The 13,590-nt window shown below is 44.1% G+C and overlaps 1 protein-coding gene and 1 long non-coding RNA gene across 4 annotated transcripts in view; one reads left to right on the forward strand and one right to left on the reverse strand.

The window, feature by feature from the left end:
- The window catches only part of LOC309691292, a 107,647-nt gene that overhangs the window by 62,215 nt on the left and 31,842 nt on the right, over positions 1 to 13,590 (reverse strand). The window contains exon 3 of one of the 2 annotated variants that reach the window (XR_014271943.1): positions 6,216 to 6,274. The exons of the other annotated variant lie outside the window; for it this stretch is intronic. This is a non-coding gene — a long non-coding RNA (uncharacterized lncRNA). Of the gene's footprint in view, positions 1 to 6,215; positions 6,275 to 13,590 lie in introns of those variants that run through there. 2 annotated transcript variants of the gene reach the window in all.
- dachd (dachshund d) overlaps positions 1 to 13,590 on the forward strand; it is a 92,447-nt gene that overhangs the window by 53,861 nt on the left and 24,996 nt on the right. For both annotated transcript variants that reach the window (XM_082508914.1, XM_082508915.1), the window contains exons 4-5: positions 13,065 to 13,237; positions 13,383 to 13,518. In XM_082508914.1, coding sequence (XP_082365040.1) covers positions 13,065 to 13,237; positions 13,383 to 13,518 — 309 coding nt within the window. The remainder of the gene's footprint in view (positions 1 to 13,064; positions 13,238 to 13,382; positions 13,519 to 13,590) is intronic.

Raw genomic sequence — 13,590 nt, forward strand, 5'->3', positions numbered from 1 at the left:
CGAGAATCAACACATTAGGGGGAAAAATGCAGACTGGTTATTAAACAAGTTCCATTTTTGTCAGGGTTGTCAGTAAGTTTGAGCAAATTTGCTTTGATTTGCAAGAGTGAAAGCTTATGCGGTTCCATGCATTGTTCCAAAGGTACCCCAGCAGGCAAAAAAACAATGCTGGCAATCAAACCCTTCATTCTCTCTTTACATGTATCCTGCCTCCTTTCTTTCCAGCCGAGGCTAAAAAGTCCAAAATAACAATAATTCCAGAGCAGGTTTAGACTGAAATATCTCAAAGAAGAAGGTCGTTTCTACACCTCGTCATTAAAGCAGACACACTGTTCTTTGTGTCAATGGAGCTTTGTCAAAAGTAATAAAAAGGTTATACGCACACAGAGGCACACACAGACACATAGCTTGCCTTAAACCGAAGACTCGCACGGTGTTCTTTCATGAGATGCTCTTTCCACTGTGCTGCTGCCTTCTCAAAGTTTATAAAGCAATAAACTATTGATTTTAGTTATTTTGTATGCACTGGGAATGCCCGCTTTAGTAATGTAAGTCATGTTTTTCCGAAAGTGTTTTATGTTGAAAGAAAAAAAAAACAACTCCTAATAGCTAAGTGAAACTGTGAACACAGTTTCCCAAAGCTATCAGCTTTTAACAAGGTCTAATTGAATTGCTGTGAGAGCTCTGGTTTTTCACTATGTGCCATTTCAATTAATTATTAGCCCTAAAATGCAGAAGGATTTTTTGCAATATCACACATGAGCACTTAGTGTATTAAAGAGAATGATAATGTATGTTAGCGCGGATTCATGAGCCCGTTCCGAATTATAAACCAAGTGTAATCCCCGTAGCTTTGCCTGCTAAATTGAGGTTTTGATTCACTTACTGTAATAAATGGCTTGACTCCTGAACACATTTCGACAATAATACTTGACACCATGGAGCTTGTGGCATGCGAGATGAAAACAGGATGTGTTTCTAAGCAGATTTAACAATGCGAAATGCATAAAGTGTGAGGTCATCACTCCGAGAGAATGGAGTGTGTAAAAAAAAAAAAAAAAGAGAGAGAGAGAATACGAGCCTGCGAGGTCACGGAAATAAAGATAAATGTGAGTACTAACAGCAAGGCTGTGGCAATGGAGCTAATAAGAAACTGTTTTATCTTTTTACAATTTAAATTGTAACCTTGAGCCCACAGCCAGCCACACAGGCTCCCGGTAGAATCATAATTCTGGCAAGGGGGAGCAGTTCTAGGTGTGGGTGCATGGGCCACAGCATTAGCTCTCTGAGTGAAATATATGGCAGTGACGCCTCTCGGCCCCATCCACAATCAATTGGATTCTTTTCCTTTAATATTTACTCGCAGCGATGAGATGCTCGTCTGCATGGTGATGAACAGTCTGCCACTGGCGTTTGAAGGTGACCTGTCAGTGAGTATGGACAAATCTCTCGCTCGCAGAAATGTAGAAAATAAATCATTAGGGGCAGGCAGTCAGACAGGGGCCCCTCTCTCTCCCTCACTCTCCTCGGATTTAAATCAGCTCAGATTTATGATTTGAATTAATGCTTCGTTTGGTCAAAGGAATGGTCGCAGAGACAAATGATGTTTGGTACTGAAACCATCCTAATATTGATTACTGGGTGTCGCAGCAATCTCTTGTTTATATCAAGCACTCTCCTGTGACAGGGTGGCCAGCAGGAGTCATCCTGATAATACGCTGGAGATATATGGCCCGCTCTGCACTGCAGAGCCATGAAACACAAGCTAGCAGCATGTTGTCTTCTTCATCTAGCCCCAGACTTTGCTTCACATGTTTTATTTTTAATGAAGGCATTTTGGGATTCCACAGTTGCGAGACTTAACAAGGAAGCCTGATTACAGATTTTACTTCAGATTCCATAAAGTGGCTCGCTCGGGTTTGATTTATGAGCTTTTTTTTTTTTTTTTTTTTGCTTTCTTATTTTTTTGAAGTGCGAATCCCTAATATATCCAGCACTTGAGCCTATTATCCAATAGCTATCGAGACGTATAAATCAGTTGACTGATGTAGCAGAGGGGGAAATGCATTTGGCTGGGGCTTTTGTTGGGACTGGACTGACTGTTGTTCAGAGTGCTGACTGGGGAATGACTTCATGCTGTTTTTAAAACAGACTCAGACCACAGCTGCTCTGAGGAAATGGACTGGCGTTTTATAATCAACCGGCTTAAACTAAGACCCACACAAACGGATGTGTTTACTTACACAAATTATGTTACCATCCACGATAGGAATTGATATGATAATGAGCATCCTTCTGATAATACCACTAAGGACATAGATCCATTTAATCAGAAAAGAGCCACTACATCAACCCGTGGAGGGGAAACGAAAAAGAAAAAAAGCCTCCTCGGGCTAAAATACAGAATACAGGTGCCTCATCTCAGTGTTTGTCTGAAGCAGTTCTTGTATTGTGAAGCGCTTAAAGCAAAGCACAGCAGAGCCAGCCAGTGAAGGACACTCTGTACTGTTTGTAGAGTTGGATTGCCCGCCGCTGTCTTTGTGTTGATGTAAATTGAACAGGCTAATGTTTCTCCCTCACATTAAATATTCATCACAATTAGACCTTCCTGTTTGCATCAATGTTATTAATTATAAGGAAAAAAAACAGCCAGTTCAACTCTCTGCCAAAATAACCAAACATCCTGAGTGAGAGATGGAGAGAAGGAAATAGATATGTATGAAGAAGGGGAGGCAGGAGAGAAGGGTAAAAAAGATACGGAGATGGAATGACATCAAAATGTAAAGAGAGGCAGGATGGTGTGTGTGTGTGTGTGTGTGTGTGTGTGTGTGTGTGTGTGTGTGTGTGTGCGTGTGTGGGGTCTTTCTTTGATTTTCCCTCGCACTCTTTAGTTGGGCAGAGGGAGAGCTCTCAAAGCACAATGTGGATTGTTCCTGCGCCTCTCAGGAAATGCCACAATTACAGATCACAGACCAAGCAAAACACGTGTGGCGCTTGGCCTTGAGGGGGATAAACAGCCTGTCATTCCCTCCCAGTGCATTGACCCCAGCCACAACCTTCATTACTGGGAGAAAAAATATTGTCAGCTGCCCACTAACAAACACCTGCCAATTCCAAGAGAAGGAATTGGGTTTGTTTTTTTTCCAGTTACAGAAGGGGGGAAAAAAGTGTTTCTCGGAGCTTCAAAAAGAACCAACAAAAAATCAGGTTGAGACGATAAGGCAGGGGTTTCACCCTTTGTCCTCTTTTCTCTGTCTCACTTACTTCTCTGTCTTTCACCCTCTGTCTCTCTTTGGCCACTGGGTGCTGCCCTGCCACTCATCTGACTCCTCACCACACAACTCTAATGGAGCTGAAATCCTGTTTGTAATTAGATATGGGAATTCCACTGTCATCAGCCAGATGATGCCACGACATGCCGGCTAAACAACAGCGCGGCGGTAGAAGGAGAAGACACAACTGTCACTGCTAACATAATCTACCAAAAAAAAAAAAAAAAACTCTTCCGAGTCCGCACTGTAACATCGCAGCGAAGCTTTAAAAGGAGCGATGCATGAAAACCTGAAAAGCCTTTGTCTCAACATCTGTGGCTTCGGTCCAGGCTGCCTGCGCCCAACAGGGGCGGGTGGGGGAGTGGAAAGCCTCATGCTAGTCTGAAGTTTGGACGGGTGGTGACAGGTACCTGGAGTCTTGCCTGACTGAGTGAGGAGTTGAGGGAAAGAGGTTCTGGGTGAGATGATGAGGAAGCATCATTCTCTCTTTCCAGGGTCATCAGGCTAATTTCTGCAAGCCCTACCCTCACGCTTGCATGTTTGCATGCGTGCGCGCGCGTGTGCCTGCGTGCGTATGTGTGTGTGTGAGAGAGAGAGCGAGGAAGAGGGGGCCTTGGCCCCTGAGAGCGCTCTGTGAGGAGACCACAGCTGTACACTCCCAGCAGCTAATTGGTCCTTATCTAGCTGTCCCATTCATCTTCATTTTTTACCAATTACTGAGCATTATCTGTGTTCTCAGTTGGGTATGGGACTTAATCCTTTTTGGTTAAGCTGGTGCTACAGCTTGCAAATTTCAAATGGAGGAAGGGTGGGTTGGTGGGTGGTGTATTTGGATGTGGGAGGGGAGGTGGGAGGGGCAAAAGTCGCAGCAAAAAACAAACTCCGAAACTTCCCATCATCCCTCACGGGCGAGAAGCAATCAATAAACAATGACATCACATGAAGGGGAAAGGGGGTGGGGAGAAAAAAATGGAAGGGATCAATTATTGGCGTTATAATTCAAGTCCTTGTTTGCAAACGTTGCAGCCGCATTGATTAGGCTGTTCTTGTTGCACTCGCCATTATTGACTTGTTAAGGCCATATTTTCTCATCATCAGTGGTTTTACCTTTTAGGGTGGGCGGGGTCATTAATTATTTAGCATGTATTTATTTTAAAGCGTGGCGAGTGAGAAAAAAAAAATCACCGTGTTTACGCCACAAACAACACAAAGTATAGTACACTGCTCATCCAGAAGGTACATCAAGACGCCGCAGTCTGGGGCAGTTAGCCTTAATTTTCTGAGATCAATGCATAACTAGACTCCTCTCTATATGGGGTCCGTGCTTGGCCATGTTGCAGAGCTGAGTGGAGTCAGGCTTGAGACCATGCACTAATTACTGGAGTGTTCACTGCTCTGTTGGATAGCATTTGTGCAATTTTGGAACATATAAGAGAGTCAGTGTGCTTTGCGATAAGCCGCTAAATAAGACATTAAGATGACAGCGCGTGTGAGTGGAGAAATGATAGTCGTCGAATGTGAGCCGAACACGGGGCTAAAATGGGTAGAGGTGACGTGCACCCGGGCGTATATTTACTGGACATACAGGCATGCGTGTCAGCACACACAGACAAAGCCACGCACACAAAAGCAGGACCCATATAGAGAGACACTGCTCTTGCACTTTGATAGGGATCTGTTTGGTCACATTCTCTGTGCCAGCTGTCAGCCCAGCTCCACTGCTGCGATTTAATTAGTCTGTTTATGTCCTTTCTAATAATAAAGCTCTCTGGGTGGAAGGACACGTCCAACTAGCTAACTACGCGCTCCAACCTGCTAGCTGCATTAGTGCTGGTGGCCCAGCGCAGCTGAATGTGGGCCATGATGGAGGATGGTGGCAACTTCCTGCACCTCTCCTCTAGAACAGTGGCCCTCAGGCTCAGATCTAGTATCACCCCCTACTCAATCCTAACCTTAACCATTAGGGGATAAAGCACATACTGACCTGATATGAGTGTCTAGGGGCAACTTCATCCATCTTCCTCTCTAGCTCTCTTGTGGGAGCCTTTGTCAGCCAAAGCTCTTTGGAGAGACTAGATTGTAGCCATAGGCTGAATGGAATTCATTTCACGAACATATCATAACACCTCTTTTTACAGCGGCAGGTTATTGTCTTGACTAATTTATGCAATTCAACATTTTATTTGGGTTTTCTCCCCATCTTCTTATATCAAGGGTCCTTCTCCAGACAAAACAGGATTTCTTTGACCTGCCAGCGTTGGGCAAACGGGGGCTAGTGGTGGTAAGTGAGCGAGACAGAGAGTGGCAGAGCAGACAGGCAGCCTTCCAGTCTGAGTGAAGAGCTTGATGGGTCTCCGTCGCTCTCTTGGGCTTTGGCCCTCACCATCTCTCTATTAGGCTGCCAGGCTCATGGGAGCCAGGTGACAGATAAGTGAAGAACGACACACACATTTTAATAGACATTTCAAAAGATAAACCTGATAATCATTTCTCTTTTTAATGAAGTCTAATGTCCTCGTTCTAATTCCGGTTGCGTCGGCTGTTAAGCATCAGCGTAACACTTGAATATGCATGATTGGGAAATTGTGAGGCGCACCGATGTAGCTACAAAACACACAAACGCAGACAACGGCAGAAATAGATTACAATAACAGGGGGAATTGATTAAACATTATTTCCGTAATGATCCATATCAAGTTCTATCATCTTTGAGTGGCAGCGGAGTTGCGGCGCTACGGAGAGGAAGAGGCGGCGGCACTCGACAAACCGTCATGGACATATTTGTTTGATTGTCTCTTGCGGTTAGCTCACAATAGCAGGAGCAGAGCTATAAAAAAACAACTGACCAGTCGAGTTGTCATCCCTCATCAACATTAGGCCTCATTCCTCATTAATTGGATAGATTAATTTGGAGCGCTTTGATGCCGGGGTGATGCATGTGTTCGGCTGTCCCCTCCTCACTATTCTCTGTCAGGTTGAATTTAGCCAGGGAAGGGGCTGACCTTTGAAAGTGAAGAGATCAACACAATTTGAAAAGACAATGTCACTTGCTGTAAATGTGATACGTGTAATAAATGACATTCAACCTTTCGGTGATGATGAGCTTTCGCAGGTCGGAGCAATGTGAAATATACGTGGTGTGTGATTGCGTCGGATGCGGAGCCGTTTTCACATGCACAGTTAAGATGGCGCAGCGTTAGAGGCTGGATATCATGCGCTCTCATTTCCCCGTGATTATGTCTAAGAGGAAACATTAGCATAGAGTAATGATATTACTGTGTGTACACAATAACAGTAATGGCAGCGCGGTGATGACAACAGCGAAATGGCGTTCTCTTTTAACTGTGATTGCACTGTAAAAATGTAGCATTGCCCGGGAAGGATTCAAAAGCGTTTCGTGACAGAAAAGAAAGTTGGTCGTGTTCCGCAAAAGCACTTTTTTCCCCCCTTTTTCTTCTTCTTCTTCTCTCAATTATGATATGGGAACCCTCATCCAAATAGAGCTATCAGCCTTCCTGAGCCCAGACATCTTCACCATCACAAAGCCTCTCCTCTGGGACCAAGATAAAGATGGAGCGCGTGAGCAAGTTCAAACAACGTAAAGGAATTTCACAATCAGCACGCCCTTCAGAGGGTGAACAAACAAAGGAAGGCGTTTCTTGATAAATGATATTTAGAATCTCCAGACAAATAATCAAACAAATATATATCTATGTATATTTTAACATGTTGTCCTCTGCCTCAGTTAAAGTCCACACTGAACTGCATTTCAAGGAAACCTCGCGCTGACAACGGTTGAGCGTTACTGATTTTCTCTCTCGAGAGGTGCTTGTCATGGAGGAAGTGAGAGCGCAGGAGGTAGTGATGCTAATTTTGTAATTAAAACAGATGATCCGATGACCACATGCAAACCGATCCCTCCCTACCACCACCACCATCCACCCCTCAACCCCCATCCCGGCTAAATTGATATGATGGCAGAGTGGGTCGTGATTGATAACACTCGTCAATATATTTCATTTCAGGAGCCTTAGTCAAATGACAACTGGTTGTCATTGACTGAAAGCAATCTTTTTAAAAGGGGGAGCCTTTGCTAAGTATCAGATGAAAATGATTCCTCTGTCTGCTTGGGTGTCACTGTCTGTAGGAGCTTTATTGATTGGGCTTGAATATATTGCAGCCGCAGTAGTAACAGCTGCTAGTAATATCTCTCCTCTCCTTCGCCTCTCCTCTTCTGCTCGCAGCACTTTCCGTGCCACCGCTTATTGTGAGTGATCCAGCGTCGGAGCTCCTGCGCCGATTCCGCGGCGATCCTCGGAGTGACGTGTGGCAAATGTGAAGTGAGCCTGGTTCCGACCCAAATTAGTGAATGCCTCCCGTGTCCTAATGTGTCCTGAAGGCCTGGCTGTCTTGGCCAACTGCACACACACACACACATACTCCCGCGCATGACTGCGTAAACTAAAACCCACCATTGTGTCGCCCGCCCCGCACGCTCTGTGTTATCAAGCACAAGGATGTTGGCATTGGTTGGTAAAGGTCATTTACTGTAATGAGATTTGCCACATGCAAGCATATGGCTTGATTATTGCCCTGTTCGTTAACATTTTCAGCAAAGAGACAAATAGACAGCTAAAATGGGAAGGGGGGGGGGGGGGGTAGCACAGGTGGGGCGGTGGCGAAACGTGTTCAGCACCCCCCACCACCACCACCTAAAAGATAGCGAGAACTTCTTCCACAACAGATCTGTCACGGAGATGATTGATCTTCCAATTTTCATAAGGAATGCGCACTATTAGAGCCGAGGATTTAAATTATCCTATAAAAGTTGCCTGCCTTAGATTTTTATGCGCTTAATGGACAAACACCTCTGTCTGTCTCCTTGATAATTTCTACCACATGTTACACTCCAGCGGTTTGGGTTTGGAAAGCAATTATGTTACCTCATGAAAGCAGAAATGTTTTCTTATCATGTTTTCTTTCTTTTTTTTTTGTTACATTTCGTGATTTAGTTCATCAAAAAGTCTATGCCCACCTCAGTTGCGCGTCTTTGCCTTGGCACGTCGAGCGTATTTTGTCTGCTGATGCGTTAATAGCTTGTTATTCATCCAATCGTTACAGCTCTTGAAATGTAAAGCATTTTTCTTTCCCGCATGTGTTTATATGTTCGGCTGGCTTTGCGCTGGCGCGTAACTTTACACAATTATCCATACTGCATCATTGTCTGAGCGTGCGGCCGTGTGTTTTCATGTTTACCTCTCTTTGTTGCTGCAAGATGTATTCGTTTTATGTCCCCGTTTGCAGTGTGCGTGCGTGTGTGTAGGCATACGTGAGTGGACAGCAGGTATTTAACAAAGACAAGATGTTTGCTTTATTATCAGCATTAACTACGTAAACACAAAAAGCTTCAAAGTTTCATTCAATGACACTGAAGGGCTGTGGGTGGCTACATCAAAGCTCGAAACCTTCCCCTCTCCCCCCATTTTAATGAGAAACAGGACTCACCAGCCTTGACTGAACCTGCCATCTGTGTGTGTGTGTTTTCTTGTTTGCCTGTGTGTATATGAATGTGGGACTAGCAAGCACATGGAAGCATGCACTTGTGTAGTCTAAAGTGGCACCACAATTCTAGACGACTTATTTATGGAGGCCGTGTCTTATGTTTGATCTGATGCATACACACCCCCCCCCGGTCCACCTACTCCGTGGCAGGACTTCCTTTTCCCCCCCTTTTTTAAAAAGGGAGATTAACAGTTATAGTAAACACGACTAGCTGATTAGTGCTATGGAGACCTCTAAATGTCTCGCCGCGTGACAGACACTTTTTCATGAGCCATTCATTTCCTTTTGGGACCAGTGTGCAAATCCTTGATACGACCACAACAAAGACTCTCCTTGTGCGCGCCACCGTCTTTACCTTTGTCGGAGAAATGCATACACAACATGGGGGCATTTTTACAAGCGCAATTAAGAGGGAAAACGGAGATTGTTTTTGCGGCGGCGAGCTGCGTATGGATTGTGCACTGAGTCAGTCCATTTAGCAGCTTTGACTGGAATGGCCCTGTTCAGTTTGACAGATCAGAAGAGGGAAGGAAAAAATATCTCAACACCATGAAAACCAAAGGCTTAGCAGTGAGCAAATCAGCCCTTTGTCTTGTTCAATTCAAATCAAAGGATAACCAGGAATGTTTGTTTGACAACAGCATTTACAATGCATTGTTCTGAAGCCCAGAGCCTCCCAAACAAAGACAGATAGGCTTTAAACAAGTCATTTAATTAGCACCGGATCCCCAGCTTTGGCTGCGCCAACCAATTATACATTCCTGAGGCATGTGCAGGTCCTATTTCACGGGAGTGAGAGGCAGATCCTCTCCAGCCCTGTCTCTTACAGTACATCTCTCCCCTTCCATTTAAGAGAAGGTAAATAGCCCAGACAGACAGCTTCATTAGCCAGCGTCTGAAGAGCGCGGGGCCGATTGTCGCTTAAATAGTGCGCTTTTACTGCAGGCCCAGCCAGCGACCTCCGATCAATTACAGCTGACATTATTGTTTGTCGGGAGCTTTTTTCCTGGACAGAGGGAGTAAAAAACGAGATCAGGCCTGAGCTTTGGCTGGAAATGTAATCTTCCCCCTCTCTTTGGTTCTTTCGCTCCACAAACAATAAATCATTCAGTTGAAGAGATAATAAAGTGCCAAGTAGGAGCTAGTTTAATTTTTGTCAGGGGAAATCTGTCCACAACAGAGTTAAGGGTAAGGGGCCCGGCTGCTTTCTCATCCCATTTTCAATGACAATGGCTTAGCTCCTCTCCTCTTATTTTTCTCCGTAGGGTTAGATGGCCAAAAAGGCTGAAGTTCTGTGTCGATGAGGATTAACTGCGGCACAAATCACCAAAATAAATCACTGCTGGCGTTTTAATCATTTTTTTAAATCGTTCAACAGTCAATCAATCCATTTTTTCCCACTTTTCTTCAAATCTTTTTTTTTAATAAGTAACAAACCTGCCATTAGCCGTGAGGTTTGATTCTGATGTAACAGGTTTTTAATCATGTTGCTACCAAGGGCTGTTTTAATTCATTCAATTCATCCTCCGCGATTCAGATCTTTGCTTATCCATGCGTGAACTCCCAAGCACTGCACGACATAATAGCTGAGCTGTTTATATTGGTATTAAGTGATTTGTAGTTTTAATGATGGTAAATAGGAGTTCACCTTTGCAAGTCCCTCAGGCTTACTTCAGGTAAATTACTCCAAATGCATTGTCTGCCCTTCAGGAAAGAGAGAGGTGGTGGTTGGGAGGGGGGCTTGTGGGAATTCACCTCTCATCAGGTCTGAACTTCTATTTCAGAGATAAACAGAAAACTGACAAATATGTTTCTAACAGTTTGCCCACTGGAATATCTTCACAATATCACAGCGATTAATGAGTCTCTTCATTCTGGTTTTTGAAAAGGACAAAAAAAGAAGCAAAAATCTCTGTTTATTGTTACCTACGTAAAAAAAGTTGTTGCAATTATTCATAGTCCTTTCATTTAAATGAGAATAAAAATCAAGAAAATGAGAAGAAATTGCATATGAATGCGATGAAAACACTCTAACTGTCTTGTGAAAATGCCAGATTCCTTGAATAAATGCATATCCTCCTCACCTGGCTCCTTTCAGCCATAAATAAAAGGATTTGGTGCACCCTTGTTGGCCCGTGGCACATTCCCCTACAGTGGCCTGAATGGGTCTTTATGGGAGAAACATCGCTTTAGGATGGGGTGACAAGAAAGGGGCTGGACGGGCACTGAAAGCGAGACTAATACCCCCTTAGAGCAAACAGAGGTCCTGTGTTTTCGCGCCAGCCTGTCAGTCAGGTGGAGACACATCAATGAAATTCACATGCCATCAAGAGAAAGATATGACAGGGAGATAAGTGGCGGTATGTTACTAACAAAGCGCAGACCTGCGTTGTTTTAAGTGACTTTTCACCTCTTTTTCATACTTTATTGATATGGTGAAAATCTACCTTTATGTGTGTGTAGCTGCGTTTGATTGAATGGGCGTAATAGAGACACCTCAAAGGCAGAATAAGTCTCTTCACTCTGGCCCTTGAGTGGCCTTGAAAGGCTGATAGGTAGCCTAGACCTCTCCATGTTGTCCTACAGTAAGTACCCCCGCAATCAGGCCCTCTGTGGTGTTTTTTAATTGAGCTTAGCCTGCTGAGTGGTAATTGATTCAGTCTGAGCTTCAGCAGAGGCGCTGATACAAGGTGCTGCTTGGCTTCCGCCTTTCTTTAATCTCCCCTGCTTTATATTGTTTGGGAATACTTGCCACTGAGAAACTGCATGCCACCTTTCTTATGGAAATCAATGCTTCTTTTGGAAGGAGGGGAATGACAGAGAGGAGTACTTCTCATGTCCTTTCATTTTCAACCAGTGTCCTTCTCTTTAGAGGCTTCGCCATGCAGATCTCCTTGCCCTTTGGCTACTGATGTTTTGTCAAAAAAAGAAGAGTGGAGTTGTTTTGTGGATAGCTTTCTGTAGTGTGCTATCTTTTTTTCTTCCCCTCCTTTTTCTCTACACAGCTTTCTTTTTTTTCTTTTTTACCTTGAACCGGGCTGCCAAGAAAGACAGAAAAAAAAGGAGTTAAAAAAAATCTACAGAGAGGCTCGATCAGATCCAATAGTGTCTATGAGGTTTTCTTTAAAGCATTTGAGGAAAAGCATCTGAGTGGCGGAGGAATGAGACCAAACTGTTCCCAGTCACTTTTGATCCTGCCAGTTCAAAGTCCCTGTAGAGCACGGGCGGGGGGAAGGAGGGGGGTGCCACGGCTGGGGAGGGGAGGGGGATACAGACACCTAGCTTTGACCCTCTGTCTGTGCTCATGTCCTTTGAAAGTTGGCTTGTTTTCATTAAGCCATTCAGAAGTGCAGTTCAGGGCCACTATTTGACTAGCTACAACCCCCCCTCCACCGCACCCCACCCGCAGTATCTTTATTAGACTTTCTTTACATTTTCTCGCTGCTAATGTCTTCAATTTCCCCAATTAGGCGTCTACTGCCAGACAGCAATTGAATAATTTAGAACATTTGTAAGATATCTCTGATGTTGTAATGGAATAATTTGTGTGTTCGTATAGAGAAAAAAACCCTGAAAATCACATTATTGGGTGAGCTGAATGCGACCTACTCTTTTTTTTTTTTGTCTCATTCTCTTCTTCTCTTTGTCTCTTGGTCTGCACTGTCGGCGGCTATAATTAGCCTAAAGTCATTGCCGTACTGTAGCCTAGCGCTACTTGTTTGTCATTAGCGCGTTTAACTAGTCATTTGGGTAATGACTTTCAAGATTGCCCTCGTTTTTACCGAGATATTTTTTTATATGTAAATATTGAGAGAATTTCCATAATTTGCCCCTTTTTATTCATCATAGAATAATTGATGCATATTTATTGCAGTGTAAACTTTGGTCTTTGAATGACTGTGTGTATAGTTATCGTCCCCATTTTCTTTATTATTATTGCAGTAGTATCTATTATTAACACGTGCTGTAAAACATTTATGTGTATTGTGTTAACATGGAAAGATACCCGAGACGTGATTAATCTGAATTATTCCTTTCTTTTCCTGGCGCTTGGCTCTGTAAAGCTTTAGTGTTATTGGACACCAATTTTAAAGGGGATCTCAGTGGTGGGAATTACTGATTGCTGAATTAACACCAGCAGGTTCTGAGTTTTCAGCCAAGTTTCCCCTGTGGGTAGCTCACTCATAATATGCATCATTGAGTAACCAACGACCTCTTCCTGTGTCTCAGGCCTGGAACTCCCCTTCATGATGATGCCACACCCTCTGATCCCAGTCAGCCTGCCCCCAGCCTCTGTCACTATGGCGATGAGCCAGATGAACCACCTCAGCACCATTGCAAATATGGCCGCCGCAGCACAGGGCCAAAGTCTGCCCTCCAGAATGGTCACCTCTGTTATAAAGGTAAATTTTTAAAAGAGAAAGCAAGCAATGTCATAATAACAGCTGGCTGCTGTAAACACAGTTCCCTCTTTCTCGTGGCATAACACTCGAGCCTGCGCTGGATATTTATTTTGCATGTGTGGTTTTGTGGCTGTTGGGATTGCAGGAACGTTTGCCGGACAGTCCCTCCCCTGCTCCTTCCTTAGAAGACCACAGGAGGCCAGGTAGTCACCCATCGTCCCACCGCAGCAGCAGTGTGTCCAGCTCCCCAGCCCACACAGAAAGCTCCTCAGACAGGATACGTACGTATTATATATTGCTTCACAGCACATTTATTAACACAAATAAAGAAAAAATAAAGAAAAAAAAACCTC

The sequence above is a fragment of the Aulonocara stuartgranti genome (assembly GCF_965226115.1).
Source record: "Aulonocara stuartgranti genome assembly, chromosome: 16".
NCBI lineage: Eukaryota > Metazoa > Chordata > Actinopteri > Cichliformes > Cichlidae > Aulonocara > Aulonocara stuartgranti.